General features: G+C 37.9%; 1 protein-coding gene across 2 annotated transcripts in view; it reads right to left on the bottom strand.

The window, feature by feature from the left end:
* The window catches only part of UBXN4 (UBX domain protein 4), a 59250-nt gene that overhangs the window by 15482 nt on the left and 27555 nt on the right, over positions 1-16213 (bottom strand). For both annotated transcript variants that reach the window (XM_059166734.1, XM_059166735.1), the window contains exons 6-10: positions 14974-15067; positions 8187-8241; positions 7292-7456; positions 5193-5320; positions 336-438 (exon numbers count right to left, since the gene is read on the bottom strand). In XM_059166734.1, the coding sequence (XP_059022717.1) occupies positions 336-438; positions 5193-5320; positions 7292-7456; positions 8187-8241; positions 14974-15067 (545 nt within the window). The remainder of the gene's footprint in view (positions 1-335; positions 439-5192; positions 5321-7291; positions 7457-8186; positions 8242-14973; positions 15068-16213) is intronic.

Below are 16213 nucleotides of genomic sequence, written 5' to 3'. Positions count from 1 at the left end.
AGAGAGGAAGAAAAAACTGCATCCCTTTATAGGCAACAACTCCCTCAGATTAGACCTCTGAAGAATCATTTGCAAGAGCAGTGAGAAAAGTTTCCAAAACCTATTGTATGCTATTAGCAAATCCCTATTTCTACACAACAAACAGATGTGCTTTCTCTCTGTGGCACTAATGCATGATGGAAGCTCCACAACACCCCAAAGAGGTCTGATGCTTCCCTCCTGGGGATAAGTCACGACTTATACTTTACAAACCAGGCTTGGAAATTTTCTCCTCCTACATTTTAATAACCTATTCATCTATCTTTACTGTAAGTCAAGACAAGACATAAATTTACCTGTGCAGCAAACTGTCTTGCTTCTTCTAGAGGAGCATCAGAAGGGAACTGATTTGTAAAGGAAGAACCATCAGGAAGACGAAATTGAATTCTGGCAACAGTGCTATGAAAATAGAAAATTAAAATCAGCATCTTAACAAATTCTCAAACAGTATCATTAAAAGAGAAAATGGAAGTGAAAATGTGCAAAATGAAAAAACAGGTTTTTCCCATGTCAGACCCCTTCATTTATTATTTTTCAGTAACAGCTTTATCAAGATATAATTCACATAACATAAAATTCACCCTTTTATTTACTTTTTAAAGGTTTTTAAGTAATCTCTACATTCAAGGTGGGGCTCAAACTCACAACCCCAACCAAGATCAAGAGTTGCACGCTCCAATGACTAAATTTTATTTCACTCTTTTAAAGCATACAATTAGGGGTGCTTGGGTGACTCAGTTGGTTAGGTGTCTTCCTTTGGCTCAGATCATGATCCTGGGGTCCTGACGTGAGCCCCACGTTGGGCTCCCTACTTGGCCGGGGCCAGCTTCTCCCTCCCCCTCTCGCTATCTCTCTCTCAAATAAATAACATCTTCTATAAAAGATAAAGCATACAATTAATTTAGTGGTTTCTATTATGGTCATAGTTGCACAACCATATTTAATTCCAAAACATTCTCATCAATCCAAAAAGAAACCCTGAACCCAACAGCAATTGCTTGCTACTCCTCCCTCATCTAGCCCCTTGGCAAGCACTAATCTACTTTCTGCTTCTAAGAATTTGCCCAGTTCAGGCATTTCATATTATGGAACATAGGAATGTTTGACTTTCTGGTAACTCACTTTCATGTAACATGTTCTCAAAGTTCACCCATGTTGTAGCATAGGTCAGCATTTCATTCTTTTTAATTGCTAAATGGTATTTATAATCCCATCACCATATAGGAGAGTTCCAAAGTGTCCACATCCTCACCAAGATTTGTTACTGCTTTTAAGTTTAGGAATCCTGGAGGGCATTAAACAGTATCTCATTGTGGTTTTGATTTAATTTTCCTAATGATTAATAATGTTGAGTAGCTTTTTATATGGCTAACTGACCACTTGGAGATCTTCTCTGGATAAATGGCTATTTAAATCCTTTTCACATATTAAAATCTGAGTTGTTTGCTTTTTATTGTTAAGTTATTAAAGACTCTTTTTTGTACTCTAGATACAAGTCTTTCATCAGATATATGGTTTGCAAATATTTTCTCCAATTCTGGGGACTATCTTTTCACATTCTTAATGATGTCTCTTGCAACACAAAGTTTTTAATTTTGATGAAGTCCAACTTATCTATTGCTTTCTCTTGTTGCTTGTGCTTTTGGCGTCATGTCTAAGAATCACTGCCTTTTCCAAGATCACAGGAATTTCTCATTTTTTCTAAGCGTTTATACTTGAGGAAAGGGTTCAAATTCATTCTTTTGGATGTGTCCAAGAACCATCTGTTGAAGAGCTATTCTTTCCCCATGAATGACCCTGGTAACATTTTCAATCATAATCAATCATAAACGCATGGGTTTTTTTTTTTCCTAAAGATTTTGTTATTTCAATTTTTTATTTAAATTCAATTTAGTGGGCACCTGGGTGGCTCAGCGGGTTAAGCCGCTGCCTTCGGCTCGGGTCGTGATCTCAGGGTCCTGGGATCGAGTCCCATTATCAGGCTCTCTGCTCAGCGGGGAGCCTGCTCCCCTCTCTCTCTCTCTCTGCCTGCCTCTCTGCCTACTTGTGATTTCTCTCTGCCAAATAAATACATAAAATCTTTAAAATAAATAAATAAATAAATCCAATTTAGTTAGATATAGTATATTATTAGTTTCAGGGGTAGAATTTAGTGATTCATCAGTTGCATAAAACACCCACTGCTCATTACCTCAAGTGACCTTCTTAATGCCCATCACCCAATTACACCATCCCCACCCACCTCCCCTCCAGCAACCCTCAGTTTGCTCCCCATAGTTAAGAGTCTCCTATGGTTTGCTTCCCTCCCTCTTTTTATCTTATTTTTCTTTCCCTTCTTCTCTGTTTATCTGCTTTGTTTCTTAAATTCCACACAAGTGAAATCCTATGGTATTTGTCTTTCTCTGACTGACTGATTTCATTTAGGATAATACCCTCTAGTTCCATTCGCGTTGTTGCAAATGGCAAGATTTCATTCTTTTTTGATGACTGAGTAATATTCCGTTGCATATATACACCACAGCTTCTTTATCCATTCACCTGTTGATGGACATCTGGGCTCATTCCACAGTTTGGCTATCGTGGACATTGCTGTTATAAACATTGGGGAAATGCATAGGTTTAGTTCTGAAGACTCAGTTCTACTACAGTGATCCATATATTCATCCTTATGCCAATACCACATTGTCTGGGTTACTATAGCTTTGCTTTAAAATTTAAAAAATCTGATTCTCCCAAGTTTGTTCTTTTTCCAGGTAATTTTGACTATTCTAGGTCCCTTGCATTTCTACATGATTTTTATGCAAAAATTTTGGCAAAAAAAAATCACTTGGGATTTTAATGGGGATTGTGTTGACTCTACGGATCAGTTTGGGAGTACTGCCATTTTTTCCCCACTTTTCCTTTTCATCTCTCAAGCCCCTTTTGTACTGCCATCTCAACAATATTTAGTCCTCTGATCTATGAACACAGAAAGTCTTCCCATATATTTATGTTTGCTTTAATTCTTTCAAAAATGTTTTCTAGTTTTCATTGTAAGAGTCTTATACCTTCATTAAATATATTCTTAAGTATTTTATTACTTTCGGAAAATAGTTTTTAAAAAGTAGTTTTTACTCATGTTATGAGCTTTGTACTTTGTTGGTTGGTACTGCTTACAGAAAGGTTCACATAAACATTCACTGTCTCGGGGCGCCTGGGTGGCTCAGTGGGTTAAGCCACTGCCTTCGGCTCAGGTCATGATCTCAGGGTCCTGGGATCGAGTCCCGCATCGGGCTCTCTGCTCGGCAGGGAGCTTGCTTCCCTCTCTCTCTCTCTGCCTGCCTCTCTGTCTACTTGTGATTTCTCTCTGTCAAATAAATAAATAAAATCTTAAAAAAAAAAAAAAAAAAAAAAAAAAAAAAACATTCACTGTCTCTCTTTGACTTCATCTTTCTGCTGCCTACATCCTTTGCTTATTCTCTCATACTCTGTTCCCCCTTCCTCCACTAGTACCTATGCAACAAAAAGGGAAGGAAGTATTTATTTCCTCAAACTCCATCAACTTAATAAGGGCATAGAAATCATGATTATAAAATAAGCATGGTAAAAACTGAAAAATCAAACAAAAAGTAGTTTTTTCTGGGGTGCCTGGCTGGCTCAATTGGTGAAGCATGAGTTAGAGCCCCAAACTGGGCATGGAGATTACTTAAAAATAAAATTATTAAAAAAATAAAGTTTTTCTGAATAACAAAAGTAATGCTCATTAATTTTCCAATATAGAAAATACAGAAAAGTAAAGGAATATCTAGGTGGCTCGGTCGGTTAAGCATCTGCCTTTAGCTCAAGTCATATCTAGGGTCCTGGGATTGAAGCCCGCACTGGTCTCTGTGCTCAGTGGGGAGTCTGTTTCTCCTTCTTTCCTCTGCCCATACCTACCCCCCACTCATGCCTGCACACTCATGCTCCCTCTCTCTCAAATAAATAAAATCATAAAAAAAAGACAAGACAGAAAAGTAAGAAAGAAAATATTAACCATAATCCAACTAGGACATACTGGAAATCTGTATTTTTCTCTTTACAATATATTTTTGTTTTGGGAAATGCCTTATCCCTGCCACCTATCATTCATTCTGGTATGATTATCAGTAACATTTCCCTAACCTCCTCGCCACCAAAGTAGGCATGTGAACTCCCCCAACCAGGGAGCCAATTTAAGTAGACATAGGGATTGATCTGAAAGTGGCCGCATCCGCCAAATAAGGCCAATCAGAATTCTCCCTACTTAATGATATAGGATCTGAGAAAGAGTTTTTCCTCTCTGGGATAAGGAGCTCAAGATTCTGAATGTGCCAAGAGGCCCTGGGTTCACCTGACATCATCATAAAAGTTTCTCTAAGAATGAAGCTAAAACAGAAAAAAAGCCCAAGAGATTAAAAAGAGAGAAAATGTTCTTTTAAATCCCTGAACCTAGCTATACCTACCAAAACCATCAGTGGAAATTCCAACTGCAGAGCCAACAGATTCCCTTTTTGCTTAATCCTGTTTGACCTGAGATAATCACAACCTCAAGAATCCTGATATAGGGCACATGAGTGGCTCAGTCCTTAAGCATCTGTCTTCAGATCAAAACATGATCCCAGGGTCCTGGGACTGAACCTGGCACGGGGTTCTCTGCTCAGCAAGAAGCCTGCTTCCCCCTCTCCTACTCTACCTGCTTGTGTTCCCTCTCTTGCTGCGTCTGTCAAGTAAATAAAAGGGACGCCTGGGTGGCTCAGTTGGTTAAGCAGCTGCCTTCGGCTCAGGTCATGATCCCAGCGTCCTGGGATCGAGTCCCACATCGGGCTCCTTGCTCCGCGGAGAGCCTGCTTCTCCCTCTGACTCTGCCTTCTACTCTGTCTGCCTGTGCTCTCTCTGACAAACAAATAAATAAAAATCTTAAAAAAAAAAATCACAATACATGTAAGATAACCACTGTAATCATTTCAATATATGTGTTTTCTGTCTTTTGAAAACATTCAGTGACAAGTACCACTGGCAACTGCCACACTGGTCATTATGTCCTCCTGGAACTACTTATTAGAGCCACAGTGCACAACAGTGTTTAAAAAGCAGCTTACAACTGCTGTTCTCCTCAGTGGCTATGAATTGAGGGAATTGAGTGGGAAATAAAGTACCTTCTTTCTCTTGCAGAAGACTCCCTTTTGACTTCCATTTCTGCCTGTTTGGCCAGCAAAGCAGCAGCTTTAGCAGCTTCTACTTCTTCTTTTGTCTTTGCAAAACGAGCAGCTCTCTCTGCACGGTCCTTTAAAACAGGTATTAGATACTAATTAGCTTTCATTGCTAGAATGGAACAAACACAAGGAACAAACATAAGGAACAAATACAAATGTATGTAAGATTCCTTAAAGCCATCTGTAAACTTTATCACTCTGGAGCTGGTATTTTTTAGTTTTATGAATGATCAGAGACCAGCAAGTTGCTTATTGAACAAACAAGGACTTAATTTTGGTTACTACTGTATCGCCAGAGCCTGGGAAAAGGTCTGGCAAACAGTAGATAATCAACAAATATTTGTTGCATAAACAAATGAACAATATTAAGGTAGAAATGGCTTTCATATGCACTACAACTGCTCAATTCTAAAGGCAGCTGTTTCAAAACCATCTTAACCTCCTATTTGATGTATGTAAATCTTCTGAATGTCCCACAAAAGAAGAGTTGTGACTAGAGGAGAATGCCACATAACCAGTTCTAAGCTTCTTTTCTAGGGATTTTTTTTTTTTTTTTTTTTGAAAGAAAGGCAGACTGCCATATGTAGCACTTCATTTGGATGTGTCTGAGTCTTGAAAGCCTAATTACTCTATGTTCTCCTACAAATGGACCTTGAAAACTTCTTTGGAGGTTCTAGCAGGGTAGCTCAGCTTCAGAAAGAATACACATGGAGCAGTGAGGGAGGAAGGGGACACCCATCTAGCCAGCCAGATCACTTGGTGATCAATGGTATGACAGGTGTGGCAGCCAGATCGCCCTCACATCCCTAGGGAATTTTTGAAAGCTACCTATTGACAACGGTCTCATAACACACAAAAAAATTACTTTGAAAAAAAGCATCTCAATTTTAATATTTTATCAAGTTTTTGTTTTCAGTATAATGAACCTACATTGTTCTTTTAGTTTCAGGTATACAACATATATTAACCCAACAATTCCATACATCACCCGGTGCTCATTGGACAAGTGCCCTCCTTAATACCTTTCACCTACTTCACCCATCACCTGACCTTCCTCCTCTGTAACCATCAGTTTGTTCTTTACAGTTAAGTGTCTGTTTCTTGGCTTCCCTCTCTTTGCTCATTTGTTTTGTTTAATTTCACATGAGAGAAATCTTATGGTATTTGTCTTTCTCTGACTGACTTATTTCACTTAGCATAATACTCTCTACCTCCATCCAAGTTGTTGCAAAAGGCAAGATTTCATTCATTTTATGGGTGAATAATATTCCATTGTATATATATACCACAACTTCTTTATCCAATCCCAATTTTTAATCTTTTTTTCCAAATGGGGTGAGGGAAGAGGAAAAAGTAGAGAGAGAGTCTTAAGCAGGCTCCATGATGTGTAGCCTAATCTCACAATCCTGAGATAAGGACCTGAGCTGAAATGAAGAGTTGGCCACTTAACGACTAAGCCACCCAGGTGTGCCCCCCAATTTTAATCTTAATATGTTATGTTGTTTTGGAAGGGAGAAGCGGTAGAGGGAGAGGGGGAATTTTTTTTTTTTAATTTTTATTTATTTACAAGAGAGTGAGTGAGAGCGAGCGAGCCAGAGCAGGGGGAGGGTCAGAGGGAGAAGCAGACTCAAGGCTGAACAGGAAGCTTGATGTGGGGCTCAATCCTGGGACTCTAGGATCATGACCTGAGCCGAAGGCAGTCACTTAACCAACTGAGCCACCCTGGTGCCCAAGAGGAGGAATCTTAAGCAGGCTCCACGCCCAGCTCGGAGTCCAATACAAGGCTCAAACTCACAACCATGAGATCACAACCTGAGCAGAAATCAAGAGTTAGACACTTAACTGACTGAGCCATACGTGTATCCCTTAACTATATTTTAATCCAATATACAATTTCTACTAAAAGGAACCTGAAAATTGTACTCTTTGAGTCACTAAAGTCTACTATTTTTGTGTACATGACCTGGTAGTAAACCAAAACCACTGTGCATGGAAAAACAACTGCATGAGAGTGAAGAATTAAAAATAAACTTATTACTCACCAATGCAATCTGCTGTTTTATGCGCTCTCGAGCTGCCCTATCTTCTGCCTTTTCTCTGTTTCTTTCCTCTAACATTCTTTTTGTTAGTTCTTCTTCTTGCTTTCTTTTATAATCCAACATTTCTTTTCCAGTTTTTCTCCTCTCAATTTCTTTCTTAATTTCTCTCTAAATTAAAGAGAAAGGAAGTATTATGAGCCCAAAAGACAACTTACTAATCTGCTTAGGTATTATTTTATATGAGCTGGTTGTAGGGCACAGCTAAAGGGACAAAGTAATTTCATAAAATGTAAGGGTCTAAAAGGATTTATTAATAGATGGGTTAAAGGTCAAATGTCTATCAATTTACAAATCTCAGCATTTCTATTAAGGTTGTGATGTAATTTGAAAAAAAGGATTACAGGTCTTTGGTTTGTAAAGTAAATGTTACCCTCTAAGGACACAAAGTAGTCATTTATTTGGCATAAAGAATTAATAACTTTCTTATAATCTCAAAAGAGATGACATAGTTTAGGAGCACATGATGAGAAAAATGAATGGTGAACCAGAATTTGGCAACACCAGAGGGAAAATACAGCAAAATACCTACAAATTTCTTTTGCATAGAAAGGAGCTAAGAATTTCATCTGCATCAATATAATACAATTTTACTTCAATTCTCTTTATTCTTAGTGTAAAAGACTCACTGCAGAGAGAAGATTAAACTTATTCCTAGCAATTTACAAAAAACCCACAAGAAGTATACACTATGATCCTACTAAGGAATTCAGGTTAATTACCTTCACTGTGCTTCAACACTCAACTGTAACCAGAAAGCCATCTAAGGTCTGCCAAATTCAGCAGGGAATCAAACATTTCCTTACTGGAAGGGCAAAATGATGATGTACATGAAGTTTACCTGTTCCTCCTCTTTCCTTTTCTCTTCTCTTCTTTCTTCGAGTTTTTTAGTGAGTCTGTATATAAAAAGTTTTTAAAAAATACATTAATGGAGACTTATCTTATTAATATAATGAAAACATATGGGTGACTCCCTTTGCTAAAATCAACGGGGAAATAAAATAACAAACAAAAAAAGCTCATGCAGACAAAGCAACAACTCATCTGCCTGGCCCCCAGCCCCAACAGAAATCCATAATCAGTCAGCGGGAGCCTTTCATTTATTTATTTTTATTTACTTATTTATTCTTATTTATTTATTTTAGAACCTTAATTCCACCTCCTACTTAACCATTAGTTTTTCTCCCCCCATCATTATATCTGATACTGATTTAAAAATATACATACACATCTTCAAATGAGTACATAAATTAGTAAGTTACAAATGCTTTCCCCCTACATAGAAGTAAACAGCAACATAGCACAAATTCTAAAATGCTGAAGGCTAACGTTTATAAAAACTAATACCAAAACTGATTCCCAACTCTAAAAAGTTCATCAATTAAAAATAATTATGGGGCGCCTGGGTGGCTCAGTGGGTTAAGCCGCTGCCTTCGGCTTGGATCATGGTCTCGGGGTCCTGGAATTGAGTCCCACGTCGGGCTCTCTGCTCAGCGGGGAGCCTGTTTCCCTTCCTCTCTCTCTGCCTGCCTCTCTGCCTACTTGTGATCTCTCTCTGTCAAATAAATAAATAAAATCTAAAAAAAAAATTACGAAATCAAAGAGTAGTAATGGTTGCGCAATTTAGTGAATACATTAAAATCGGCCATGAATTTTGTGATATGTAATTACCTCAATTTTTAAAAATTAATGGTACTTCCTCAGAGGGATTTCGGTTACAAAGGCCTAAGTGTTTGCTAAAGCTCACTTGAAACAACCTGAGCCAGAAATCAAGGGAATGCTCAAAGAATGATGGGGACATATATCAAAGAACAGAAAAGCAAAAATGAAGAGGATGTCACTAGTCAAATCAATGGCAACGAGTGCACCAAAAAGAATGGTAAGAGAAATGAATCGTAACACAGTGGAAAAATGGGATCCATAAAATGTCTTACTGCTGAGGGGAGTTATAAACTGTTACCTACCACTGTGGAAAAACTGTTTGCCAAGTATTTATGACCCTTTTCTGCTCTTGCAAATACACCCAAAAGATATGTCCACCAAGACATGTACAAGAATGCTCATATAGCATATATATCTATTCATAATAGCCCCCAAAATGAGAACAATTCAAAAATCCATCAACAGGGGTGCCTGGATGGCTCAGTGGGTTAAGCCGCTGCCTTCGGCTCACGTCATGATCTCAGGGTCCTAGGATCGAGTTCCGCATCAGGCTCTCTGCTCAGCAGGTAGCCTGCTTCCCTCTTTCTCTCTCTGCCTGCCTCTCCATCTACTTGTGATCTCTCTCTGTCAAATAAATAAATAAAATCTTTAAAAAAAAAATCCATCAGGGGCGCCTGGGTGGCTCAGTGGGTTAGGCCGCTGCCTTCGGCTCAGGTCATGATCTCGGGGTCCTGGGATCGAGTCCTGCATCGGGCTCTCTGCTTGGCGGGGAGCCTGCTTCCCTTCCTCCCTCTCTGCCTGCCTCTCTGTCTACTTGTGATCTATCTCTGTCAAATAAATAAATAAATAAATCTTTAAAAAAAAAAAAATCCATCAACAGAATGAATTAGTCAAATAAAAGAATACTATACAGCAACAAGAGTGTACCAATTCCTGTCACATGCAGCACCACAAAAAAGCTGAAGCAAAGGAGAGCAGAGAGAAACATGAGTGAAGTTTATGAGCAGGCAGAACTCATCTATGGTGCTGATGCAGAACAGTGGTTATTTTGGGGAGGAAAGTAGTTACTGTGAAAGGGTTATCAGGCCCCTAATGTATGGACTACACTGGTAATTTTCTATTTCTTGATCTGGGTGCTGGTATCTTTTAAGTTTACTGAAAAAAAAAGTTGGGGAAAGAAAGCAGAAGAGGTGGATAAAAGCAGTTCTCTACAGAAGAATGCCAGCTAAGAAATACATACGGCATAAAATTAGAAGGTACAAACTAGAAAAAACAGGTGTCTGGGTCGTTATGCATTTGCCTTCGGCTGGGGTCATGATCTCAGTGTCCTGGAACTGAGCCCCAACATTGCATAGGGCTCTCTGCTCAGTGGGAAGCCTACTTTTCCCTCTCCCCCTGCTTATGTTCCTGCTCTCTCGTTGTCTCTCTCCGTCAAATAAAAAAATAAAATCTTAAAAAAAAAAAAACCCACTAGGAAAAAAACCCCACCATTTTCAACTACAAATGAAATAACTGATCCAAGCAAAAATCAACAGATGCCAAACCACTGGGTAAAAGCTTTTGAGGAACAGCATATTCATGGTTTCAAAGAATCACCCTATAAATACTTATTAATTAGGGAAAAGGTATCTTTATAATCAAGAAATCCAACAGACACCATCTTAATTAACAATTAAACTTGACATCACCAATAAGCAAACATCTGGTATCAGATGCCTCCTCATGTGAGTAATAAGACAAACATTACTTAGGTAAGGTTCTCAAACTTTAACCTGAACCTAGAATGAAAAATAGGGACCAAATTAAAGGACATTTTAGAAACTTGGGCACCTGGATGGCTTGGTGGGTTAGGCATCTTCCTTCAGCTCAGGTCATGATCCCAGAGCCCTGGGATCCATAAGGCAGTGAGCTCCCTGCTCAGTGCAGAGCCTGCCACTCCCGCGCGCTCTAACAAATAAATAAAATCTCAAAAGAAAAAAAAAAAGACATCCTAGAAACAATTAGCCTAGACACTTAAAGAATGTCCAAGTCATGAGAAATAAAAACAAAAACAAAACAAAGGAAATGTTTTGAATTTAAAAAAGAGACTACACTAAATTCAATGAATGATCTTCGAATGGATTCTGTATCGGGGAAAAAAGTTATAAAGGACATTATTGAAGTAACTGGGCAAATTTGAATGACCGCTTATCAGATAATCTTACTGTATCATGTATTTATAATTTGAGTGTGACAATGGGATCATATTAATATCTGAATGTCTTTAATTACACCCCACCAGAATTGGTGAATTGCAGAATTCTCTTCTGAGAAAAACAGATGCTATTTTGTTCTAATCTAGTTGAAAAGCCCATTGCATCTTACTCAATGACGGAATGACCAACTGTTTCATGACTGCCGCATCCAGGAATCTACTGCTAAATTGTGTTCATTGGTCTGAAGGAAAAGGTAGGGCGTGAATCAGTAGGCAGAGACTCCCAGGCCCCTTCCTAGACTGCAGTCCCCACTCAGAGCTGATAAAATCTCAGACAATGTTTTTATTCTTAGGAGATATACACTGAAGTATTTAGGGTAAAATGAAATGATGCCTGCAACTTTCAAATAAGTTGGCAAAAAAGAAGAAAAAAAGTCATTATACTATTCTTTCAACTTTTGAGGTTTGTAATTTTTCCCAAGTAAAGGTTGGCATTGATTGGTACAATTTTTTTTTAAAGATTTTATTTATTTATTTGAGAGACAGAGACAGAAATAGCAACAGAGAACATGAGTGGGAAGGAAAGGGAGAAGCAAGCACCCTGCTGAGCAGGGAGCCCAATATGGGGCTCAATCCCAGGACCCTAGGATCATGACCTGAGCTGAAGGCAGACAGTGAGCCACCCAGGCACTCCTTGACAGTAATTATTTGATAATATCTTTATTATCTTTCCCAAAGATTCTACCAATTTTTAAACATAATGACATAAAAACATAAGCAAAATTTAACTAAAAGATGTATCTTTTCGTGTGAGTCACTAAAAGATTCAACTTTCAGGGGCACCTGGCTGGATTGGTCGGTAGAGCATACAATTCCTGATCTCAGGGTCATCGAGTTCAAGCCCCACATTGGACATAGAGATTAATTAAAAGAAACAAAGAAGATTCAGATTTCACAAATTTTAGCTTTGAAAATAAAACTGTATATATAGTTTAATATTAAGCAAAACTTAATTTCTCACAGATTACATAAGATCTCACAATTACAAATCAATCTGTTTCTTAAAAAAAAAATCAAGTTTACTTCCTTGAAAAGACTATTTAAGATAGATTTTTTTTTCTTAATATGTATAGGATAGGATGAGTTTCTGAGGTGACATCAATTTGATTTAGTGACATTTCCCCTAACAAAATCCTTGAAGCCAGATGAGGAAAAGCCCAAGATCTAGTAGAAGTACTTAGTCTTTCCAAGTACAGAAACTTGATCTCTGGAAACAAATGTTATCCTTGAGAGGATGACAAGAATCCTAATATTTAATAACCCGACCTTCCAAATTTTAAGGCTGAGTTTTTTAGTCTGTAGGACAGAAATTTTAAAATACCATCAAAGTTAGAGGAAAAAAATGTATATATTTTGCTTTATAGAACTTGGTATTACAAAATTCTATAAATATCAGATTATACACAGGTATTTGACGTGTCAAATTTATCTGGGCTGTGAAAAAGCACCGCAGGTCAGTTCTATGAGACCGAGAAACTAACAGCACATTAGGGTTTCAGTGTAGAATAACCTGCAGCTGATGGGTAAGTCAAAGGCATAAAAGCACTACAGAGTCTATGACAAGGGATGGTGGAGATGAAGGCCACCTGAAGGGTATAAATGAGGAGCTAAGATGTCATTTGGGATAGGAATACTATACAGGATGTTGTTTTTAGTTGTCACTGTCAATGAAACCAATTCCACAAAAAAACAAAATTCCTAATTGGGTACAACTCAGATGAATAAAATATATGACCACAGAATAGGAAACTAATCTATTAGGACCTAGGCCCTACTGGGTAGCTGAGTCTGATAAGTTAATCTCAGCACCAATTTGAAATGCTTTTATAGTTTTAATTATATGACGTGGATTTTTCAAAAGTTGTTTAAACAGAGAACAGTTACTTTCCAATAAAAACTGTTTCATTAGCAAGTATGCCAACATTTCATCCAATTTTAATACTAGTACTCTTTTAAAGGGCCCTAGCCCACATGCATTTCATGTAACGGGTTCTAACGGTATATGGTTTTAAAAAATACATATGTATGTATCTCTAAGAGTGCTTTAAAAGTTTTTTTCAGTTTAAGGATCTCAAACAACCTGTAGACCCACTCTGTCCTGATATGCTAATTATAAAAGTAATAATTTATGCTCAATGAAGACAGTTTGGCAACTTCAAAATAAAGCAAAAAAAAAAAGTCCCTAATTTCCCTTCCATAATATTAACATTTTCTTCTATGTCTTAAACTGTCTTTATCTGACTCAATATACTATATTTAACACATATACACCAGTGTCGTCACTATATGTAACTCTTTTAATTAAAGATGGTATATTATTTTGTTTGTAGTACCATGCAGAGTTGGTCGGAAGGTTGTGGGTTATTGTTAAGCTATAGTACCATGCAGGCAGAAAGGGGCAGACACTCTCTTAAGAATGGAAGCTATTATGAAACAACAGCAACTTCCCTTTCACATTGCCATTAAATAGCACTTAAGCCACCCTACAAGGCTACCCGCTGTGTGTCTTTTCATTCCCTCCAAGTCTCCAAATCCTTTTCTGATCTTTTATTGTCACTTCCCAAATGTGGTGCAAATAAAGATACCCAGTAGTGGACTTGGTGTTAGCAAAACAGAATGAAACAAAGAGGATGAATCATTGGGAACTTTGGTTCTCTGCTACACCACTTCTTACCGCTGTGAGCAAATCTATCCTTTTAACTCAAGATCTTGGCCCTGCCCAGACACCTACAAAGAACCATCAGAATCCAGGTTTTGCTGAAATGAAGCTGATTCTTAGTCATGAGCAAAACCAAATACCCAATGTTAGTAATCATTTTGAAACTTGTTCCCCTATGGCATCTGTGTGAACAAGAAACTCAAGTCTAAAAAATTTTCTTAACTTCCATATAACCCCAAGTTGTGGGGTGCCTCAGTCATTAAGTATCTGCCTTTGGCTCAGGTCCTGATCCCAGGGTCCTGGGATCAAGCCCCAACAGGCTCCCTGCTCAACAGGAAGCCTGCTTCTCCCTCTTTTACTCCCCCTGCCTGTGTTCCCTCTCTCACTCGCTCTCTCTCGGTCAAATAAATAAATAAAATCTTCAAAAAACAAAAAAACCTCGCTAAGTTGTTTTAGGTCAAGATTAAAAAATATTCCTGCTTTATCCATATACAATTCATATAACTTAAGAATCATACTATAAAGGGCTCTAGTTTGGAAATTTCTGTATTATTAAAAATACTAAAGTACAAATCACAAAAAGTCAGAAATCTGTACCTGATTATTAGACCAGTAACATATGACACTTAACAGACACCCACTTATGCAAAACCAAGGCTCAGTACAATCATAAAAGTAGCTGAAGTTCGTCCCATTGGGAACTTACTATCCTATGGCACAGAGAGTTAAAAGCAGAAGTAATGGACAGAAAAACACATGTATCAAAAACCAGTGAAAAAGAGGCTGTTGGGCTGATCAAACCTAAAGGTGACTGATGACTTCAAAGATACCTAACTTTACTTGTAGAATATAGTTTTTATGGATACAAGTTGGCCAGGTAATAAAAAATTTCAACCCAGCAGAGTAGCGCAGCGGAAGCGTGCTGGGCCCATAAAAAATTTCAACCCAAAATTCTGAAACTTCATTTGTCTAATTTTAACTTTTACTCAAATTAATGAAATAACTGAGAACCACTCTCTCTTAAAAATATTACTTGCAAAAATAAGAGCAAACCTTTCCACTCTGACAGTGAGGTCCTCCGGAGATTTCTGATTTGAACATCCACCAGGATCCTGAGATGGACTGGCATGGCCTGAACCTTCTCCTCCTTAATTATTTAATAAAAAGAAAGAAGAATAATATTGTATTTAATGCCAATTTTTAAAATGTATAAATATTTTGGATTATATTTGTTAATCTTAAACATTACAAATTTTTCTTAATAATGGAGAAGAAAAGAAATGAGTGATTACTGGGACACCCGGCTGGCTCAGTCATGCGATTCCATGTTGTGAGTTTGAGCCCCACACTGGACATAGAGAAAGGAAGGAAGGAAAGAAAAAGGGAAGGAAGGAAGGGAGGGAGGGAGGGAAAAGAAAAAAAGAGGAAGGAAGGAAGGAAGGAAGGAAGGAATGAGCAATTCCTAATTCTGGCATTTGGATCTGGATACAACAATATATAAGTGGGAAATAAGCAGTTACCCTGTTGAGGGCCACCAAAGTCAGGATCAAAGAGAAAACATGAAAAAGTATTAATCTGGCAGGAAGGGACTATAACAAAAGTAGAGTTAAGCATAACTGACCATGGATAGGCTTTACTCTAGAGCATTGCTGTCCAGTATCTATGCTGTCCACTACAGTAGCCACTGTCACATGTAAAGCTCTAGAGGCAAAGTCTGATCCTGGGTATCACTCTAGAATTAACACAGGTCCAAGTGATCTGTTTTTGCAAACCAGAGTAATTCCTTAACAAAGCTATCTGTATCTACACTAGTACTAGATGGCCCCCAATTTAACTATGGTTTGCCTTATAGTTTTTTGACTTCATGATGGTATATAAGTGATATACATTCTAGAAACCATACTTCCAATTTTAATCTTTTCCTAGGCTACAGATATGCACTAAGCTACTGCCTTTGATAGACCGTGGCAACTCTCAGTCAACCACAAAATCACAAGGAAAAAGAACACATTTACATCATTCTGTACCCATACAACCATTCTGTTCTCACTTTCACTACAGTCAGTAAGTTACATCAGTAAGTTCATTATAAAACAAGCTCTGTGTTAGATGACTTCGCCCAACTGTAGGCTACTGTAAGTGTTCTGAGGATGTTTAAGGTAGGCTAGACTAAGCTATGATATTCAATAATTTAGGTGTATTAAATGCGTTTCTGACTTACAATATTTTCAACTTAGAATGGATATATCGGGCTGTAACCCAATCATAAATCAAGGAAGATCCACATACTTTA

Source organism: Mustela lutreola, chromosome 3, assembly GCF_030435805.1.
Source record: "Mustela lutreola isolate mMusLut2 chromosome 3, mMusLut2.pri, whole genome shotgun sequence".
Classification (NCBI taxonomy): domain Eukaryota; kingdom Metazoa; phylum Chordata; class Mammalia; order Carnivora; family Mustelidae; genus Mustela; species Mustela lutreola.
This window is presented reverse-complemented; position numbering and strand designations above follow the sequence as displayed.